The 23737-nt window shown below is 39.2% G+C and overlaps 1 protein-coding gene across 2 annotated transcripts in view; it reads right to left on the reverse strand.

The window, feature by feature from the left end:
- SUCLG2 (succinate-CoA ligase GDP-forming subunit beta) overlaps positions 1-23737 on the reverse strand; it is a 266471-nt gene that overhangs the window by 205400 nt on the left and 37334 nt on the right. For both annotated transcript variants that reach the window (XM_032324636.1, XM_032324626.1), the window contains exon 2: positions 8970-9111. In XM_032324636.1, the coding sequence (XP_032180527.1) occupies positions 8970-9111 (142 nt within the window). The remainder of the gene's footprint in view (positions 1-8969; positions 9112-23737) is intronic.

Genomic DNA, 23737 nt, shown 5'->3' on the forward strand with positions numbered 1-23737 from the left:
CAGGCAAAAAAGAGTCTCTGCAGACAACTGGACTAGAGAATAAAGCAGCGAGAACAAAACAGCAGAGAACACACAGCACATGTTGGAGAAACTTCCAGAAGCTCCAGACCGTCAGAAACAGGAGACACTATATGACAAGGCACTATGGATATCATCCTCACAAGACCATTACCCTCAGGAAGAGGTGAAGTAGCTGACTTTCTTAACACAGTGAAATAGGCACAGAGACTTAGAGGATATAAGAAGACAGAGAAATCTATCCCAAAAGAAGAACAGGACAAGACCATAGCCAGAGATCTGTAACAGGCCTGATGAAGAATTTAAAGTAGTGATCACAAGTATACGCCCTGGACTTGAGAAAAGAGTGGAAGACATAAATAAGACCTTAACACAGAGATAAAGAATAACAGCAGAAATAAAGTGAAATGAGAAACACATCTGATGGAATGAACAGTAGGATGGAAGCAGAGGAAAAATTAGTGAGCTCAAAGAGTAATGGAAAGTAATCAAGCTGAACAAAAGAGAGAAAAAATAATTATGCAAAACAAGAATAGACTTAGGGAACTCAGGGATACCACTTAAGATAATAACATTTGTATTACAGGAGTCCCAAAGGAGAGAGAGAAAATGGGGGAGAAGTGGATCTGAAAAAATATATAATATATAAAATATATAAAAATAATAGCTGAAAAATTCCCTACTCTGGGGGAGGAAACAGTTACACAAACTTAAGATGCACAGAGAACTCCCATCAAAATCAGCCAAAACAGACCCACATTAGGACATATTGTAATTAAACTGGCAAAATACACTGATACAGAAAAAAATTTTAAAGCAGCAAGATAAAAAAAAAAGAAGACAGTAACTTACAAGGGAAACCCAAGGAGATTTTTCAACCAAAAACTTTCTAAGCTAGAAGGAAGCGGCATGATACATTCAAATCGCTAAAAGGGAAAAAAAAAAAAAAATGTGCAACCAAGAATATCCAGCAAGGCTATCAGTCAGAATAGGAGGAGAGGTAAAGAGTTTCCCAGACAATCAAAAATTAAAGGAATTTATGACTACCAAAGCCAGCCCTACAAGAAATACTAAAGGGATTATTTGAGTGGGAAGGAGAGACCAGAGTGACAGTATAAAGATTGGAAACACAAAAGCAATAAAAATGAATACTTCTGTAAAGAATCAATCAAGGAACTCACAAAATAAAGGGATTAAAAATATGACACTATATACCTAACATGTGGGGAAGAGAGGAATAAAGCAAGGGTTCACACTTAAACAACCATCAACTTAATCTAGACTGCTATATGCAGAAGAGGTTACATACAGACCTAACGGTAACCATATATCAAAAAAACACCAATAAATATGCAAAGAATAAAGGGAAAGAAATCCAAATATATCACTAAAGAAAATCAGCAAGACATGAAAGAGAAAAAAAGAAGGACCAGAGAAATTCTTCAGAAACAACCACCAAATAATAAAATAACATAAAAAAACCTTTCCACTGATTACTTTGAATGTAAATAGATTGAACACTGATGAAAAGACAGCGGGTAACGTAATGGATAAAAAAGCAAGACTTGTCTCTATGTTCTCTAAAAGAGACTCATTTTAGACCTAAAGATACTTGAAAATTGAAACGAGGGACAGAGAAATATCTATCATGCAAATGGGTGTCAATAGAAAGCCAGAGTAGCAATACTTTTATCAGACAAAACAGACATTAAAATAAAGACTGTACAAGAGACAAAGATAGACACTAGATAAAAATAAGGGGGAAATCCAACAAGAAGATATAACAATTGTGCATATTTATGCACCCAACACAGAAGCACCCAAATAGTTAATAAAAACATAAAGGAACAAATTGATAATAATGTAATAATAGTAGGAGATTTTAACATTTCACATACATTAATGGACAGATCATCCAAAGAGAAAATCAATAAGGAAACAATGGCTTTGAATGAAACATGGAATGGATGGATTTAACAGATATATTCAGAACATTCCATCCTAAAACAGTAGAATACACATTCTTGTCAAGTGCACATGGGACATTCTCCAGACGAGATCACATATTGGTCCATAAAACAACCCTCAACAAATTCAAGAATGAAGTCATACCATGCATCTTTTCTGACTACGATGGTGTGAAACTAGAAGTCAACAAGAAAAAATATGAAAAGACCACAAATACATGGAAGTTAAATAACATTCTACTAAACAATGAATGGATCAACCAGGAAATAAAGAAAAAAATTAAAAAGTGCATGGAAACAAATGAAAATGAAAACACAATGGTGCAAAACCTTTAGGATGCAGCAAAAGCAGATCTAAGAAAGAAGTTTATAGCAACACAGGCCTACCTCAAGAAGCAAAGAAAATCTCAATATACCTTAAAGAAGCTAGAAAAAAAACAACAAACAAAACCCCAAATCAGCAGAAGGAAGGAAATGATAATGGTAAGAGTAGAAATAAATGATATAGAATTTTAAAAATATAATAGATTGATGAAACAGCTAGTTCTTTGAAAAGATCAACAGAATTAATAAACCTTTAGTCAGATTCATCAAAAACCCAAAAAGAGAGAGAACTCAAACAAAACCACAAATGAAAGAGAAAACACAGTAACCAACACCACAGAAATACAAAGGATTATAAGGGAATATTATGGAAAATTACATGCTAACAAACTAGACAATGTAGAAGAAATGGATAAATTCCAAGAAACATATAACCTATGGGGGAAGAAAAAAAAGGAAGAAATAGAAAATATCAACAGATGGATAACCAGCAAAGTAACTGAATCAGTAACAAAAACAAAAGAAAACAAAACAACAACAAAAATAAAAAACAATGAACAAAAGTCCAGAACCAGATGGCTTTAAGGCAAATTCTACCAGTTAAAGGAAAGTTAATACTTATTCTTCTCAAACTATTCTAAAAAACAGAAAAGGAAAGAAAATTTCAGAATGCATTCTATGAAGCCAGCATTATCCTGATACCAAAATCAGATAAAGACATCACCACAAAAGAGAACCATAGGCTAATATCCTTGATGAACGCAGTTGCAAAAACACTTAATAAAACACTAGCAAACAAACTTCAACAGTACATTTTAAAAAGTCAGTCACCACAATCAAGTGGGATTTATTCCTGAGCTGCAAGGGCAGTTCAATATTCATAAATCAATCAACATGATATATCACATCAACAAGAGAAAGGGTAAGTACCATACGATCATTTAAATAGATGCAGAAAGAGCATCTGACCAACTACAACATCTATTCATGATAAAAAAAAAAAAAACCCTCAACAAAGTAGCTTTAGAGGGACCATACTTCAACATAAAAAAGGCCATATATGAAAAACCCACAACTATGATCATCATCAATAGGGGAAAACTGAGGGCTTTTCTCCTAAGGTCAGAAATAAGAAAAGGATCTCCACATTCACCACTTCTATTCAACATAGCACTGGAAGTCCTAGCCACAGCAATCAGACAACAAAAAGAAATAAAATGCATTCAAATCAGTAAGGAAGAAGTAAAACTTCCACTATTTGCTGATGACATGATACTATATACAGAAAACCTAAGACTCCACCAAAAAACTACTAGAACTGACACATGAATTCAGTGAAGTTGTAGGACACAATATCAATGTACAGAAATCTGTTGCATTTCTACACACCAATAAAGAAGCAGCAGATAGAGAAGTTAAGAAAACATTCCCATTTATAGTTGCACCAATAAGATACCCAGGAATAAACCTAATCAAAGAGGTCAAAGAGTTACACTCTGAAAAATATAAAACACTGATGAAAGAAACTGGAGACAACACCAAGAAATGGAAAGATATTCCACATTCATAGATTAGAATAAATATTGTTAAAATGTCTATACTTAAAAAAAAAGTCTATACTATTCAAAGCAATCTACAAATTTAATGAAATCCCCATCAAAATACCAACAACATTTTTCGCAGAACTTGAACAATTCTAAAATCTGTATGAAATCACAAAAGACACCTTATAGTCAAAATAATCTTTAAAAAGAATAGCGAAGTTGGAGGCATCACAATTCCAGACTTCAAGATACATTACAAAAATATACTGATCAAAATAGTATACTACTGGCACAAAAACAGACACATAGATTAACAGAACAGAGTAGAAAACTCAGAAACGAACCCACAGCTAGATGTTCAGTTAATCTATAACAAAACCGGAAAGAGTATCAAGTGAAAAAAAGATAGATTCTTCAACAAATGGTGTTGGGAAAACTGGACAGCAACATGCAAAAGAATGAAACTAGACTACCATTTTACACCATACACAAAAATAAATCCAAAATGGATTAAAAATCTAAATGTGAGACCTGAAACCATAAAAATCTTAGAAGAGAACATAGGCAGCAACTTCTCTGATGCTGGGCATAGCTACGTCTAGATATAACTTCTGAGGACAGGGAAACACAAAGGCAAAAATAAAACTTTGGAACTACATCAAAATAAAAAGCTTCTACACAGTGAAGAAAACAATCAACAAAACTAAAAGGCAACCTATGAAATGGGAGAAGATACTTGCAAATGACATATCCAATAAAGAGTTAGTATCCAAAATATATAAAGAACTTAACTCAGTACTAGAACACAAATAATCCAAATGAAAAATGGGCAGACATGAATACATATTTTTCCAAAGAAGACATACAGACCAGATACTTATCATCACTTAGTATCAAGGAAATGCAAATCAAAACCACAGTGAGTTATAACCTCACACTTGTCAGAGTGGCTAAAACCAAAAACACAAGAAACAACAAGTGTTGCTGAGGATGTGGAGAAAAAGGAATCCTGTGTGCTGTAGGTGGGAACACAAACTAGTGCAGCTACTGTGGAAAACAGTACGGAGGTATCTCAAAAAGTTAAAAGTAGAACTACCAGTTGGTCCAGAAGTTGCAGTACTGGGTATTTACCCAAAGAATACAAAAATACTAATTCAAAGGGATACATGCACTCCTTAGTTTACTGCAGCATTACTTACAATACCTAAGATATGGAAGCAGCCCAAGTGTCCATCCATTGACGAATGGATAAAAAAGATGTGGGTGCATGTGCGTGTGCATAGATATAGATGTATAGATAATAGATATATAATGGAATATTATTCACCCATAAAAAAGAATGAAAACTTGTGATTTGCAAGGACATGAATGGAGCTAGAATGTCATCATGCTAATCGAACTAAGTTAGAGAAAGACAAATACTGTATGATCTCACTCATATGTGGAATTTAAGAAACAAAACAAGTGAGCAAAAGAGGAAAAAAAGAGATAGAGACAAGTCAAGAAATGGACTCTTAATGACAGAGAATAAATTAATGGTTACCAGAGGGGAATGGGCTAAATAGGTGGTGGGATTAAGGGGTGAACCCGTCGTGATGGGCAGCAGTTGATGTATGGAAGTGCTGAGTCACTATACCATACACCGGAAGGTAATATAACACTGTATATTAACTAACTGGAATTAAAACAGAAAAATAGGGGGCACCTGGGTGGCTCAGTGGGTTCAAGCCTTTGCCTTCGGCTCAGGTCATGATCCCAGGGTCCTAGAATCGAGCGACTGCTTCCCTTCCCCTCTCTCTGCCTGCCTCTCTGCCTGCTTATGATCTCTGTCTGTCAAATAAATAATCTTTAAAAAACAAACAAACAGAAAATTGGAGGGGGAAAAAAAGATCACTGGAGGAATCTCAGATGGGTAAGTAGGGGGAGATAAGGAGAGACAGTCTGGAGTAACTGGGAGATGACAAATTCTATTTGGGCCAGGAGAAGTGGAGAAAGCCGTAAACAGGTGGTCCACAGGCAACCAGGAATGTGGGTTCAGACAAAGAAACAGAGAATCCTGGAAATCATAGGCATGACTAATACTAACAATTGCTTTCAAAATATTTTAAATATATCATTGCATTTCAATATTTCAAACACATCCAAATATGAATAAAGTAGAAAGGTAAACAAATGCATTTCAATCATTTACAAGCTTCTCACATTAAAAAAACGAACTCTCTTAACACATGGTCCACAAAGTACTGATTCTCACATGTCTCTGATTTGTCTATAAATTTGGATCATGACAGCCACGAATCCCTTGGAATCATATGCTGACAATGATGATGATAGCAATAAATTCTTATATCACACTTATCACACGTTAAACATATTATCTTTGTATATAATTTTTGTCCTTTAAAATATAATTGTGGACAGATGTCCCATTTTTAAGGCAATCAGACACACATGTGATCCAGCTTTAACCTTAACATCAAATCTGTTTAGTAAAACTTGTGCTATTGTTTCTTGTCCGTCTTATAGCAATAAGCAGGTCAACACTGCAAAGTTTTGCCAGATTCTTCTTGTTTTGTTCTCTCTAGCCAATCTCAGTGACTTTTATATTTACAATCTACTCATTCCCTTTTTAACCAACTAAACTTGGCACCATCTCTTCTTCCGATACTTTAAATATTCCCTCTGATCAAATCTATTATACAACAAAAGCAAGGAGACCTTCCTTCCTCCAAAACTCCTCACTGAGTAAGAGGATTACTCATTCATTCAGGAAATGAGGGACTTGGGTTAATTCTTTAAATTCCCTTTCTGCTCTAAACACAATCAGAGAGGCACTCCCATGGCCATACCTCATCAATGAGTATCACAGGTATGCACGAGCCAAGGTAGAGACACAACTGGGTTAATCTCAATCCTTTTATCCACTGATTTTCTTAAAACCCTTGCTCCAGTACCAAAATGGCTTTTTGAAAAGTTTAATGTTTTTAGCGTTAGCTTTACTTCTATTTAAACTTGCTTTATTGCCTGTGTCTTTCCCCTTCCTTCACTAGGGCCCCAGCATATAAATGCCACCTTATTAAATCCTGCAGAGCAAAAATTCCATCTTACAAACACAGTACACAATACCCAACCACAAGGCAGTGGCTAAATAAATGCTTATAAAACAAACCAGTGACTAAGAAGCCAATTAGCTCAGTAAATTCAAATCTCCCTTGAAAATCTGAAAGATAAGCCCTCCGGTGCTGTGCTATGCCTAAATGGGGAGGGGCAGTAATCAGTTGGCTTCCAGAATTCCCTTAGGGACTCTTGGACCTGGAATACTAGTATGTCAGCACATTTGTGGAAATAATGGGGAAAATGAAGACCAAAGACCGACTTGAACTTTACATTTCTTTGTTCTCATTACCCATTCCCTAAACCACAGGAGTATAAAACAAAAATGATCCTTTCATGTAAAAAGGCTGGAATACTAACCTTTACTGAGTCTATTCCCACACTGCACAGAGCTCTCATCCAGGTGTAGGTTGAATTTTACTGTTTTTTTTTTCCCACCATGAAAACTAATTTTGATAGTCTTTGAAAATGAAACCAATTTCCATTTCTTAAACTATAAGTCACTCTCGAATTCTACATTTAGCATCTGAAAATTACAAATTAATTTCCTTCTAGAATGTAAGTTCTAAAAAGAAAGAGGGCTCTCTTACCTTCCATAGCTATAGCCATGGTGCCTAATACATGTGGCTAACAATCGATAAATATTTGTTGAAAGGAAGAATAAACATGCATTTTAACCAACACAACACAGAAAGGATCTGGCATATAAGCACCTGGGGGAACTCTGTAAGGGAGATAAAGAACAACTACTGGCTGAAGTACCTCATTGCTTACTCCTAAAAGAGTTTAGAAAATTGGGAGATTGAAATATGGAGCCTGTCTCTACCTTGCACTCAAAGTTTTGCTACAGTTGCCAGGCAAGGGCAGTTAGCAGATGTTGCATTCTTTATTTCTAATGGGAAGCAACTGCTCTCCAAGGCTCCAGGCAAAGAATACACATGTACATCCTTCTATTGTCCAGATCTATGTTGTCCAGTATGGTAGCCACTAGCCCCATGTATCCATCGAGCTCCTGAAATGTGGCTAGTGTGACATGAGATGGGCTGGAAATGTAAAATACAAACCAGAGTCCTGAAGAGAAGGACAGAAACCAGATGTACGCTATCCGACTGATAACTGTTTTACATTAATTACATGTTGAAATAACAGTTTGGATATAGTGGGGCAAACAAAATATATTACTAAAATTAATTTCACCCATTTATTTTTAGTTCTCTTAAAGTGACCTAGAAAACTGTTAAATACTTATGTGGCTCACGTTCTATTTCTACTGGACAGTGCTAAACCAGACTGGCAGTAAAGAGAGTCTATATACCACCAGAAGGAATATTCAGGAAAAAATAGCAGGATCAGATTCCTAATTTCTCAATCTATAATTGGGAAATTAATTAGATTTTCTACCACATAGCAATGGACAGTCCCCCTTAAAGGCTCACGACAGTACTTGAGGAATAACACATTAGCCTTGATTTCTAGATAAGGAAACTGAGGCACAAGAAGAAAAAGGCACTAATACAAAGTTACAGAGCTGGTAAATGGGAGGGCAAAACCCTGACACAAAGCCAGCCTGGCTTCCAAATGCATGTGCTTCTCCTTCTTCTCCTCCAGTCACTGAAGAACTTTCTCCAAGTTCTAGAGGCTTCAATAAGGATGCCAAACATCTTTCCTGCCTTCCCCTGCTGTGGCCTTTTCTTTGACACTCGACACCATTCACCGGTATTTCTCCCAGCCTCTAACCCACAGATAAAGAAAACTAGATGAAAGGGTAGCAGAAAAATTCAGGAAAATTACCAGAGTGACATCCCATACACTGCTATCTCGTAAAAAAGAATCAAGTTTTCCTAATTGGGCTTTTTTAGCCTTTGTAACTCAAAAGCCCACCATCATATCTGTCTTCGTTAGTAATAACCCATGACAAAGAAAATGCACCTACTGGTTCACTGCTACCTGTGAGGTCACTAACTTGGGCAAGTGTGATTTTACCTGTTGTGAATTAACTTACTTAGTTTCTTAGCAGCCTCCAGAGCTTCCTTTGCAGTGTCTGCTACAAAGAATCTTTGAACTCGAACTCCATGGTCAGACATGAGTTTCTTGCTCTGGTATTCCTGCAGGTTCAGCCATCTTCGGGGGGTTAATTGAACTGCCTAGAGAAATTGAGAGAGAGAGAGATAAGAACACTTAAAAATAATAAGAAAAATAATAGTCAACACATATAGCCAGTCTTACAGGTACCCTCAAATGACAATCAGCAACACGGGTTTTGTTTAAAAGGGGAATATATATATATGTATATATATATATATATAAAATTTATGCTCGTTTTTCTAATCAAAAATGTTAAGGAAAACTACATACACAACAAATGGATACAGGTTTAAAGAAATGATGATAACTGAATCGGGTCTATTATCTAGCTAACAAGAATGTGTCTATGTCAATATCCTAGTTTTGACACTGACTAAAACTAAATAAGATGTCAACATGAGGGCAGGAGGGGGAAGGGCACATAGGACTGTTGCACTTCTTTTGGCGTTTCCTATGAGTCAGTAAGTATTTAAGAATAAAAGGTTATTTTTTAAAAATATTAAGAATTCTATTATATAGGATATGCCTCCCACCATTCCCACCCAAATAAAGGTCAGAGCATTACTTTAATAACTGTGTGCACATCATTAATCATTGTAAGGTATCTTAGGAATTATTTTTTAACATTTTGAGGTTCAATGGGCCACAGATTAATCCACTTCTTAGTTTTTAATAGAAGTTAGGCACAATCACTATGTCTCTAATAATATTCTCTCTCTCACACACCAAATAGGAGGATTGTAACCTGAAAACAATCATCATTACTTAAACACTTCTTAAACACTGCAACTTGTGTATTAAAGTAACTGTTCAAGCATCATGTAGAGGTGTTTTTCCAATATGAACTATCAGTTTCTAATCTGTGCTGAAAGAAAGTAATCAAAGAGCATAATAACATGAACAAGTAAATTCTTCTCATTTTATTCAGTAAAATCAAAAGTATTCCCGATCAAACTTACACACCCCATTTTTTAAAGGAAAAAGATAAAAAAAAAAAGAATATATCTAGTTTAATCTCATTTTCAACCATGAGTCATGATGAAAACACAAACACTACTCACAGTGGATAAGAGAACAATGCCATTAATGCATAAACCAAAAAAATCAGTCACAAACTGAATCACAAGATTGGTGGAGGAAAATCACTTGACATACTTCCTAGTGGCTTCAATCAATGGCCTTGGTGTATGGCCAGGACAATATCGCACAGACCATTAACAGGCCCACAGGGCTTTACAACATGGAACCATTAGGTTTCAGGACCTCAAATGTGTCCTTAAAATGGCACTTTTTCTGAAATTTCCAAGCTACAATGCACTCAGGATCTCTTCTGGACCAGGGACATTCCAAGAAGGCTCCAGAACACTTACAACTAAACCAGGTTTTACTCAATGTATCTTCAATTTCTTTGTATTTTTTTTTTTAAAGATTTTATTTATTTATTTTTCAGAGACAGAGGGAGAGAGCGCGAGCGAGCACAGGCAGACAGAGAGGCAGGCAGAGGCAGAGGGAGAAGCAGGCTCCCTGCCGAGCAAGGAGCCCGATGTGGGACTCGATCCCAGGACCCTGGGATCATGACCTGAGCCAAAGGCAGCTGCTTAACCAACTGAGCCGCCCACGTGATGGGTGTTTGGCATATGGAAAATACTCAAGAAATACTAGTTAGATGGCCAAATGAATAAACCCTGCCTTTTGTCCTTTTGTTTCCAGCTGCAGTTAATTTTTCATTTCCAGAAAGTGACTTTCTCTAAAAACAGAAAAGTAAAAGTTCTTCAGATCTTTAAAAACAAAACAAAACAAAACAAAACTACATACTCGTAAAAAACTCAAATTTCAACATAATAGAGCCTAAAGAAATCTCTCTACTCCAGCATTCTGAATACTGGTAATACTGTTTTAAATGTTAAAGTTATCTACACTTCTTCTGCAGAAATAAATAACACTTGAGTCAAAATAAATTATCAGACAAGTGATGCTCACATCAGATACTGTACGAGTTATTAACTTCATGATTTGTTAATCTTAGTTCTGAATCTTTAAGTCTTGATGAAACATTAGTAATTTGAAAAACACAAAATTTCACACATGAACATACCCATTGACTTAAGAGTCTTAATAACACATCATTTAAGAAAAATTAAAGTTTAAGGCATTTACTAAAAGCTTCCTAAAGAAAGAAAAGATTAAACATTAGATATGTACTATATTCTGGGGCCATTTTTAAAAGGCAGACGGGAAAGGATCAATAGATTAAGTCTATGTTGACTCATCAACTTAGAGCCATTAACAAGAAGAAGGAAAAAACTACAGTTGAAAAGAGCACGTGAGAGACAAAAAACAGCCACTAAAAACAGTGTGGTCTGGTCAATTCCTTTTCATTAAAACACTCGCTGTATTAATTCTGGATATGTTAATGCAATCTGCTGCAAACTAATTGCAATTGATCCAGAGACCAGCTTCATAGACATATAATACATATTGACCATTTCTGCATTGACTCAGATGAAAGCCTGCTTAAAGTCTGTTGCTGTTAAATTGAAAACCAACAGAGTGAACATAGTTCCAAGCCACTGTAGACACCCAAGCTATCACTCCACAAAGTGATCATTTTACAGAATAATCATCTACCTTTGTCAAACCTAAGCTCAGAAGAGCAGGGTCTGTGGCTAGGTCTAAAACGTCATCACTTCAACTGCTTTTACTAAAAATCTGTGGCATATCCAGAGAGGAAAAGGTTAATTCTACTCTGCATTTTCAGGGGGAAGAAAAAGAGAAGAGAAATTTACTAAGTAAGTGGATGGTGTAAAGTACACTGGAAATGTATCCAAAGCTGAATCATAAAGGCAATAATAAGAATAGTTTCCTCTCCTTATTATGGAGCACGGGCCATGTGCTAGGCATTCTGCTAAGCACACACGTTATCTAATAGCCAAAATCACTGTGAAAAGTGAAATATTACTACTTCTCCTGCAGCTATGATTAGTGCAAACCAACAAATACCGTAGTTAATCTTCCTCCTTCCAGATACTTCCTTGCCTTAGATGAAGTTAGGCACAGCTGTGTAACTAGTTCTGGTCACTGAATCATGAATATACATGGTGTGCAACTCATCTGGACCAACATTTGATTACCAACACTTTCCCCCTAAGTTCTCCCTCTCCCTTTACACGAGGAATGGGAATATTTACATTGGCAGCTGATCTATCAGTCAGGGGTCACAGTGAAGACAGACACATTCTCACATCCCTCACAATGAATATATAATGAAAAATAATCCCTTGTGGATTTCTAGCCGCTGAGATTCTGGAGAATACTTGTGACTGTGGCAGAACCTAGCCTATCTGTAGCATCCTGATGAATAAAACCATCTTACAGGGGCACCTGGGTGGCTCAGTGGGTTGAGCCGCTGCCTTCGGCTCAGGTCATGATCCAGGGTCCTGGGATCGAGTCCCACGTCGGGCTCTCTGCTCAGCGGGGGAGCCTGCTTCCTCCTCTCTCTCTCTCTCCCTGCCTCTCTGCCTACTTGTGATCTCTCTCTGTCAAATAAATAAATAAAATCTTTAAAAAAAAAACAAAAAAAAAAAACAAAACCATCTTACAAATCAGGAAACCCAAGCTGAGGGTTAAGTCACTGGCCAAAGATCACAGGCAGCTGTCAAGCAGCAAAACTTCTCTAATCCACACTACTGATCTACTGAGTCATACTGTTGGTTCCCTGTGCTTATATTCTGGTCCCACATTCCCAGGGGCACCCTGATGATAAAGAATGAGACTGGGATAAGTGAGACTTCTCTTCAAAACTTGAGGTCTAAAGGTGGGAAGTAATCTATCTAGGGATCCTCTAGTAAGCCAGAGGGAGGAAGAAAACTAGACTACTTCTCTCCTTTCATACAGATTTTGGCAAAGCATCCGTATCAGGAAGAGCATCGTGTTCTCAAAACAGTTGGGGAAGGTGGGCACCTGGGGTGAGTTCCATCTAGATGTTCATGCTGACCTTTCCATGACTCCCTTCCCTCCCATGTTTCTTCACCAGAGCAAGCACTTCCAAGCTTGGAAGGGAAGTGGGAAACACAACTTAAAAGTATGGCATAAAGATTTAAGGGCCTGTGAGAACAAGGAAGCACAGGCAGAAGAAAAAGAATGAAAAATGAGGGGCAAGACAAAGAAAAACAGGAGATAAAAAGACAATGACTAAGCAGGCAAAAATTCATGAGAAAACTCAAAGCACAAAATTAGACAGCTACATAGAAAAAAATGACACGACCGAGAAATCATCCTTCGCCCCATGGTTTTAAAATTAGAGGTGCAGAGACTACTGAAATAGCAGCACAGGAGGAGAAAAATCAATAGAGGGAGTGGAGAAAATGTCATTGAGCTGGGCGCCCCCCAAAGGGAGACTCGGTGAGCCACATCTGCCCACTGGCTCTCGGCGCCCCCTCGGTCTTTCTGCCGGCAGCCGGATGCTCTCAGCAGTGCTTCTTCACTCAGGAAGGCAGCAGAGGCGAGGCTCAGGAAGAGCTGAAAACCCACTAGGGATCGGGAAAATAGAAATTAAAACTGAAGGTTTCTGATGTCACTGATGAAGGTATGGTGGAACGCACCTCCCCACACGCTCCCCAGACAAAGACGACACCAGGGCGACCACCTTTCAAAACCAATCTGACGGACAGCACTGATGAAAACTAAAACCACCACATGCTCTGAACCGGAACATCTCCTTTTGGGTGCTTAACCTAGCGAAACTTGTGTACCAGGGACATGCACTGGGATCTCATCTATAGCGCTGTGCATAATACAGGATAAAGTCGGAAGGTAACCTAGAGGTCTCCGAAATAGGAAATGGGCTGAATAAACCACAATGTATTCCAACAACAGGAAGCATGTAAAATGTCTGTGGCAACACAGCAGCACCCAGTATGCGGTCCCCCACATCCTCCGTTCTTTTGTAGGCAGGGTGCCAAAACTTTCAAGCAACGATATACAACCCTCCAGGACACTTTACCCTGGCTGCGAGGTCCTGGAAGCCACGTGTGGAGAGGGTGGAGTCACAGGGACGAAGCAGCCTGCATAACTGACTTACTGTACAGACTGCTGCCTTGGCCTTGGAGTCATCAGCCGCACATTTCACGAATGAGAAATAAACCTTTGATGTGTTTACCACTGAGATCTTGGGAAGAACTTGTAATCGCCTCATTGACTAGCCTAGACTGATAAGTATGAACGTCTTAACATTGATTGTTCTCCAAGGCACATTACTGAAAGAAAACAGCCAGCTTCTTTCAATATTTAAAGTAGAATAACATTTATATTTCCAACACACGTATTTCCACACACAAAGCAACGTTCTCTATCTTTTCAGAAAAGGGAGAGGTATAAGTGCATGCACAGGGAAAGGTCCAGATGAAGTTCACCTAATGCCAGTAAACTTGAGGAGGGCAGACCAGAAAGATGGCAGTCAAAGGGAGATTTACCCTAATCTATAATTTTTAAGACAATTCTCATAGAAAAACATTCATTTATTATTTGTGCAATGAAAATCAATCTCCTCAAAAACAACACTGAGAGGAAGTAATCAAACCCAGGCTTTAACCCAAGCGCACAGCCTGGAGCATCTATTAACTTGTCTGGGAAATGAAGGGCTTGAACCCACACTTCAGTGCAGCAGAATTCTCCAAACGTGGTGTGAAATCAGGCGGGGGAGGGCAAAGGCTTGCATTCTCCGTTACACAGAACGACCACCCCTAATATCAACTCCTGCTGGGAGATAGGAAGAGGCTCTTAAACCTCATTTCAAGCTCTCAACTGCAGTGACGACAGTAGAATACAAACAAGGAATTAGCTGTAAACGCAGAGGAAAATATATTCCCCTCTCGTTGCAAGCATGGCAAGGAAGGCAGATGCTCAGTGGGCTGTGGCAGGCCAAAAGTTGCTATGTGTTTGTTATATTTTAGTTTTTGCCAATGTTATTCTGTATGTAAATTAGCACCCATAAATCTACCTTAGTCACGTTACCTAGGAAATAGTAGGCTTCAAATAAACGTGTTGGTGCACATGCAAAGACAGATATAACTCAATGTGTCTCAATATGGGTACCACAAAATAAAAGATCTGCTTGCTTAAAACAGCCTTTGATGAAGATGCCATTTCACTATCACCCTATGTAAGAGAGTCAGAGGAATCCTGTTTATAAGAGGAAAATGATACTAATAGCAGCACTAATAATTATAATAAAAATAATAGTGCTTTTCTGTTTAACCCTGAATGTGATTCTAACAACTCCTCCTTCGGAAAGACAACATGCTGAAGACACACAAAAAAGCAACACCGTGCTACAAGCCGAAACCTGTGGAGAAGGAAAAAACGCAGTCACATGTGGAAGAAGTGAAAGAACCTAGGTACTGACACTCTGCTACAGTTTACTGTATGTTCAGGCTAAAGTAGGGGGCCTTCATTTGGAGTCACCCTTGGAAATACAACATCTCTTTTATCTAGAACTGGCATGTTCCTGACCCTTCACCGTTTGGGTTACCTCCACTTTGCACAGAGAAAGGAAATGAACTCCCCAATTACTCAGTGCCCTGCGGCTGAGTTCGTATGCTCTAGCACGTGCACAGAGACCGTGGTCATTTACAAAGAGGAGGAGACTAACAGGCCCTCCTCACAGGCTGCTCTGAGGTTTAAATGAGTTAATACGTACAGATCTACTGGAATAGTGCTCAACAGATCATAAGTACTCAAAAGAATTCTCTGTTGTTGTTATTATTTTTTAAGAATTTATTTAAGGGAGCGCCTGGGTAGCTCAGGGGGTTAAAGCCTCTGCCTCCGGCTCAAGTCATGGTCTCAGGGTTCTGGGATCGAGCCCCGGGCTCTGCTCAGTGGGGAACCTGTTTCCCCCTCTCTCTCTGCCTGCCTGTCTGCCTACATGTGATCTCTGTCTGTTAAATATGTATTTGACAGAGAGAGAGACAGCAAGAAAGGAAACACAAGCAGGGGAGTGGGAGAGGGAGAAGCGGGCTTCCCGCGGGGCAGGGAGCCTGATTCGGGGCTTGATCCCAGGACCCCAGGATCATGGGCTGAGCCAAGGTAGACGCTTAAGCACTGAGCCAAACAGAAGTCCCTCTGCTGTCATTGTTTAATGTAGAAATACAAAGGGGGAAAGAAAGTATAACATGGAGACACTAAAAAATCCCTAAAATAAAAATAGTAGGTGATCCCATAAATGATAAAGAAGTGCCTACAGTGTCCTGCTGTTCACTTTAAACACATCTGGGAAAGTATTTTTAAACTCTAATGGTGGAATCTCTATACTTAAGTCACTCAACAGCCACAGAAAGGGAAAGGACAGTAATTTATAAAAGGAAGGCCTGGACAAAGCTAATTAAAATATGCCATTTGTGCTAAGTGCCTTGACTTTCTGTCTCATTTGAGCCAGGGTACTCCCACCTCACAGATGAGCAAATGCATAGTCTATGGCTACTCAGCCAGGTGAGTGGAGTCAGGATTTGAATCCCAGTCTAAAAAACCCATGAGCTTTCTATTATTCTAAATGATTCTTTTTTATTTTTCTTTTTTATTTATTTTTTATTTTTTTTAAAGATTTTATTTATTCATTTGACACAGAGAGATCACACGTAGGCAGAGAGGCAGGCAGAGAGAGAGAGAGGAGGAAGCAGGCTCCCCGCGGAGCAGAGAATCCTATGCGGGACTCGATCCCAGGACCCTGAGATCATGACCTGAGCCAAAGGCAGCGGCTTAACCCACTGAGCCACCCAGGCGCCCTTTTATTTTTATTTTTTATTTTTTTGGTGCGAAGGGGCGGGGGTCAGTCTGTGAATCCATATCAATAAAAAGGACTTGGAAGGACCACAGACAAAAACCATACTCCTGACCTAAAAATACAGTGTTCCATTTAAAAGGAGGGAAGACAAGGCAGCAGACAAAGTGAGAGCACTAACGGGGGGCAGGAGGGCCGTCCCGAAACCTTGGTACAGACGGAATGTGCAATTTCACAAGAACAGGAGGCTAGAGAAGCAAAGTCACATTTCCTGATGAAGAGAAATAAGAATTAGGCTTTTCTTTTTTCTTTTTTTTTTTTAAGATCTTATTTATTTGACAGAGAGAGAGAAAGAGAGAGATCACAAGTAGGCAGAGAGGCAGGCAGAGAGAGAGGGGGAAGCAGGCTCTCCACCAAGCAGAAAGCCCCATGTGGGGCTCGATCTCAGAACCTTGAGATCATGACCTGAGCCAAAGGCAGAGGCCTAACCCACTGAGTCACCCAGGTGCCCCTATGCTTCTCTTTATAAGAGATCAGACTAGGATCAGATGAGAAGCCTGGGCCACTTCTGCTTCTCTAGCTCTGTGTCTCTGATAGTACCACACCTGCCTGTCTAAGGACCCCACAGTAACGAGGGGGCAGAATCTGTTAAAATATATATAGGGGTGCCTGGGTGGCTCAGCGGGTTAAAGCCTCTGCCTTCGGCTCAGGTCATGATCCCAGGGTCCTGGGATCGAGCCCCACATTGGGCTTTCTGTTCAGTAGGGAACCCGCTTCCTCCTCTCTCTCTGCCTGCTTCTCTGCCTACTTGTGATCTCTGTCTGTCAAATGAATAAATAAAATCTTTAAAATATATATATATATATAAACAGATTCTATTATATATACATATATATATGTATATATAATATATATTTGTATATTGTATCTCCTGTCCAACCAGGAAAGAAATGAAAGTTCAACTTTCAAACCATCCAGAAACTGGATCATAGCATTCATGATTCAGATTAATGCTTCTTGACAAAATCTTCTATTTTTAAACCAAAGTGAATTCTAGCTAACATGCAGGAGTGCCATGAAGTTACAGAAACTCTACTATACACTTGACGAGCATTACACCATTTAATTCTCACAACAACCCTACAAGGAAGAAACTGACAGAAGTCCATTTTACAGATGGGCAAAGTGAGGCTCAGAGAAGCTAAATGCTGCTAAGACTAACAGAGACACTTAGAGGCAGGGCCATTTTTCAAATGCAGGTGTGCCTGACTCCACAGTCTGCTCTTCAATGAAACACTAACAGTGAACGCCCCCTCCTGCCAGTCCACAAAAGTGGGTCCTAAGCAATGACAGAGGCAGGAGGAAAAACTGGGGGCAGTGTATAGATTTCACTACAGAAAGGTACAGAGCTGTCCCGAACAAGAGGCTGGAAGGGAAAATGGGAAGTTCTGAATGAGAGAAAGCTTCCTGGATGGGTTTCACTAAGTCAAAAGAATTAAGATTCTAAAAGATACCACCTTCTTCTTTTTATCCTAGGTTCAGCAGAAAAGCAGCTTGTTTTTTTTAAGGAACAAAGAAAGGTAAAACTCTTTGTAGTAAGGACAAATGCCCAAAGGAGAGTTCATTCCATAACTCTGTGCTGCTGCTCTGCCAGCAGCACGAAAGAAGGGGAGGGGAAAAAAATACAACCTTGATAAACATTAGCATATTAACACAACAGCAGAAACAAATGTATAAAAGGCACTAAAAATACTAAACAGCATCATTTCAAAAATGCCTGCCCGTCCCCTAGTGGAGAGTGTGCCACCTCAACTATGTTGCAGAAGAAAATCACCTTAATTTTATACTGTGAACAGAAGGGGGTGAGATTAATTTACATGAAGAAAGAAAATAAATTTAGAGTAAATATATACAGCATTTAACTCTTCCTAAGGAAACCGACAGAATCTGTACTTTGTTCATTCACTTGAACAGTTTGCTACTGGGCATTCATAACGTAGTCGTAATATAATGAGGTCTACTGGTCAACAGCAGAGACAAAGTCTTTGCTGCCATAGAGCTCAGGTCCTGCGGGGGAGGCAGAGAGGAAGACATGAACATGGAAGTGGAGAATGTACTGACAGAGTGAGAAGTGCTCTGGAGGAAATAACATATACACGAGGAATTACTGAGGCCAAGGGCACACTGTGTGATGGCCTGGGAGGAGAGGCCACCTGTGCAAAGACCTCAAGATAGAATGGAGAGAGGCATGTGCAGAAAACACAGCCTAGAGAAACCTAGCAGGTGTGGTCCAAGGCCCTGAGGCAGGAAAGGGTTAGCAGGGGCAGGAGCCAGTAGGGAATAGGTCAGAGAGGAGGGGAGAAAGGGGAGCAGAGACCAGACCGGGAAGGGGCGTGGAAGCTGCGGCCCAAAGTTTAATGTTATTCACTCAGTTTTAAGTGGGGAAGTGACATAAGTTCACATTTTGGAAAAGTCACTCTGTTTTCTGTTTAGAGAAGGGAACCCATTAGGAGAGCCCAGTTAAGCCAGCCCAGAGTCAGCCACGTTTTTCGATAAACAGCAGAACAGAAATAGTAAAGAGGAAAGAGTCAAATAGTAAATCTGGCTTTGAGGCCAGAGAGTCTCTGCTGCAACTCCAACTTTGTCGCAAAAGCAGGCAGAAATAATATATAAAAGAATAGCCATGGCTGTGTTCCAGCAACGCTTTATCTGCAGAAACAGTTTTGGCTGAGACTAGTTTGCAGACCCTCAACTAAAGAACAGAGAAGAGAGGAGGAAGTAGAACAGAGAAATGAAGGGATTCAGGTATAGTTTGGTGATGAAGCAAAGCCTACTCTTGAACTACATGTGGGCTTTAAGGTAAAGGGGAATTTAGTATTAGATATAAACACACACACTGACACACACTTGACACAGTTATATAAGCCCAGTGAATTTTATGTACCTGCTAACTACAAAGGAAACATTTCTTTAGCAACAATCTTACCTTGGATTTTTTTGCCCAAACTGGCCTTTGCATCACACTTAATTTTTGAGAGTCCCATCCATCATTCCACCACACAAGAGCTTCTTGGTCTTTGATCTTACAACCATCTTCCATTATTTACTATTAATCCCAGTGGGCAACATACAAACTGCCCTGCTTTGGCCCCATCTTGCTACACTGGCCCATCTGCTGCTACTTTCCAAGGAGAAAACACGAGGCCTCCTTTGATTAAAGAACCACCACGTAAGAGGGAAAACAGGAGGGGGGGGATGGTAGGAGGAGGGAAGGCAGGCAGGCATTAGAATCACTTCTGAGCTGAGGGTAACTGAAAAGCAGACACAAAAAAAACCTCTCTGCTCCTTTTTTCCCTCCACCCAAAAAGGCGGGAGATTCTTAATCATGAGACAAATCTACACTCTTAGTCCAGAGACTAAGTCATAGTCTCTCAAATCTATTAAGCCATAGTGACTTAATCACAGGAGTCACCATAACAAACTTTACTAACACTTCTCTTCCATTCGCATCCCCATAGATTTACCTTCCTACAATTTGCTGCCCCTAGAAGTTCAAAGTCCTTTTCCTTTGTCTTAGCACTTCTCTGCAAATTTACTGTTCAAGATGCAACATCAGCCAAAGTTCTGACCACCCCTTTGAGACACAGATGGGTGAGTGTTCCCAGAGATACGTGTACCTGTTAATAAACTTGCTTGTTTTTCTCTTGCTACTCCATCCTTTAGTAGACTAAACTGCAGGACCTCAGTCAGTGAATCTAAGACGAGTAAAGGGAAAAGTGTTTTCCTCATCTACATATACAAGTTGTCATATCCGAAGTTTAGACGGTGACATGTCAAGTTTAGGATAGTAATGCTGTGAGAGAGTCAGAGAAGGCCCTGGGTTTGGGGAAGGAGCACCAAGAGATTTCAACTTTATCAGTTAGACTTTACATGTTTTACTAAAAATGATCTGAGCAAAGACAAGAAAATGGCAATATTTAAAAACTCTTCATGCTGGACACACAGATGACTATGACAGTAATCTCAACGTTCTGCATTTTCTCTAAATAAAAATAATTATACATTGAGTATAATAAATTTGATAACTACATAGTTCCATAAAGAAGGATTTATTAATCAATAAAATGAAAACAGTAAGGTATGATACATAATTTTAATCAGAAAAAGTAAGAAAATTAGATCCAGAAGAACCCTGAGATCATGGCACACCAGCAGCTCATGATGAGTACCTCAGGCCTTGAGGTGTTATTCCACCTTCTACCAAGCTGGCACTCCTTCAACAAGTCAGTGTGAAGCTTAGGCACTGCCATCCATCTGCTTAGGCACTGCCCTTCCTGCACTTTGAAAATGCATCTTTGTAGAACACATGAGCTCAGGGAAGGAGCGGTAGACACTGGCTCTCATCTATGGACTGCCTAAGGCTTCAGCCAAGTGCCTTGGTTTTATGACCATTTTATGTTCACAAAAATCTGGCTTATGGCAAAAGTGAATAACTCTGGAAGTTATGTCCCAAAAATTAGGTCACTGTTTCATCCCACAAAAGTGTGTGTGTGTATACGCATGATTTCTTCAACTCCCTCAAGTGAATCCTGCTATCAGAGTCTCTCTGGTAGCAAAAGGGGGGTTTAAGATTCTAAAAATAGTCTCAAGTGTAGTGCTAACCTGAAATCAAATTCAAAAGATACAATAATAGAACAGCTATGAGCTCAACCTTGATCAATCTGAGGCCATTAATTGCTCAGCTAACCCCAGCCATTTTTTTTACACATTTACATGTGCATCAGAGCAAACTATTACTCTCACTACTTTTGAGGATCAGAAGGGAAAATACTACATATTTTTCCTCAACCACATTCAGTAAAAACATCATCAGTTATGAAAAGACCTACAGGGGTGTTTTTCAAGTTCTCAACCTGGAATGAGCTTGTGAAGCATGGCTATTAGTAAAACAGAATACCCAACCTTCCAGGATTGCTGGGAGGAAACATACATGTAAAGTATGTGATGAGGCTTTTTCATATATGTGTTCAGCATAGCCATGACAATGAGTCAAATATGACATCTGAGTGCATCAGATCTAGCTCCTTCATAAAGCCCTGCCCCCTTCCTTTCTCCACCCCCTTCAGTTCCCAATTTGTTAGGCCTCCTCAAATTACTCCCAAAAGTCCCATCCAATAAATTCAGGGAAAGCTTGCAAGGGGCAGACTTTATTTCAATCAACCCACTCATGTTCCTTCTAACAATCTAATAGCGCTTAATAGTTCAGGATACATTTGAGTTTAATGGGATTTACCTGATAGAAATAGACTTCTCATCGCTTCTTTATAGTGGCAGTTTTGAGCGACCTAGCTAACTCAATCTCACGGGTTCGCCTGTCACCTTGGCGTGCTGAAGAAATGACTCAGAGAGTAGTAAATGAGCGACCTTTGCTGGAGAAATTCCTGAGACTGTCTCTTTGACATTTTGAAGGTTTGCTGTACAGAATGGTAATTGGTGTCTGCAAGGTTCCAAGTCCACTATTTGTGTTTAGAAATTGATTCCATTCTTGTTGATGAATAAAATATTGCCACTATGAAAAACTAGATCTTAGAATTTTCTATTAAGAAAGGTGACAACATTATAGAGAGTACCCCTTTATTTCCACATTTCCACTGTCAGAATCCCCATTTACAGAAGAAATTACAATCTTGAGTATTAAGTCCCATCACCCTCCCCAATACTCTACATTTAATGGCCTAGTTATGAAAGAAAAGTGAACGCCAAATCTTTCAATTCACATTAGTCATCTCTTCGTGGGCAATAATTTGAGTTTCTTTAGCCTGAGTGGGGGAAGGGGGAGGAAAGAATCACAAAATCTTACTTATATCTGTGCAAGTAAACCACAGAAGTAAAATTCAGGCAAGCTTTCAGGAAACTTGGTAACATGAAAATAAAACTTCAAAATAATCCCTGAAAAGAGAATTTATATATAGTGTAGAGTACATGGCATTCACTATCCTCCAGAAAACTTTTGAAAGAATTACTGTCATTCATTTGAAAAGTTCACTGTAATGATAGAAAAATCCAAAAGCATACACAGACAAGAGGACAATCTGACCCTTGCAAAACAGACAATCTGACACTTTATATCCAAGCAGCAAAGAAAATAATATTCTAACAGTAGCATATCCTCTTAAAATTGGGAGATTCTACAAAAGCAAAGCAATCTGAAGAATGTTTAATCCTCATCGTTTTTCTTTTAGGAACCTACAGTGAAATGCTATATGACATTACTACAATTTAACAACTGGTCCAAACCAGAAGCTAACAGAAAAAAATGAGACACAAAAGAGCAAAATATGACATTTGCTCTGTAATGTCCTGATGACAGGTTCAGGAGCTGATAGTGAGAAATGGGCTTAAGAGGGAGAGGTGAAGACTCGAGCTGTCTTTGCCCAGGCCACTTATGCCAAGTGAACTTTCAACCTTGTTTACTTCATGTTAAACGAGAGTATCAGCCATCACAACCTTACAAGGTTGTTGGAAAGTGAAATAAAAGATTTCCTTTTTCAATGGGGTCTGAGAGCAAGAAGCAACCCCAGAGGCAAGAAATGCTACCACTGTGGAAATATGGTGTTCCATTACTTTCCAGCTAGCCAGATCCAGCCAGTATCCAATGGCTACCAAAGGATAAATATCTCCTCTCTTGAGGACTTTCTTCTTTGTTTCAATGAAGGCAGACAGTCATCTAAAAATTCAACTCTATAGATTCTGCTACTGTTGAGGCACTAGACCCTCCCAAGACAGAGGAAACACCCCAAGAAGTAACCTGACACCTTGTGATCAACCCCCAAGAACAATCCACTGGACACAAAGAATCACATACTCCACAGGGCCAGACATAGTGCCAAGCAGAGGGGGTACAAAAAGGA

The sequence above is a fragment of the Mustela erminea genome, chromosome 1 (assembly GCF_009829155.1).
Source record: "Mustela erminea isolate mMusErm1 chromosome 1, mMusErm1.Pri, whole genome shotgun sequence".
NCBI lineage: Eukaryota > Metazoa > Chordata > Mammalia > Carnivora > Mustelidae > Mustela > Mustela erminea.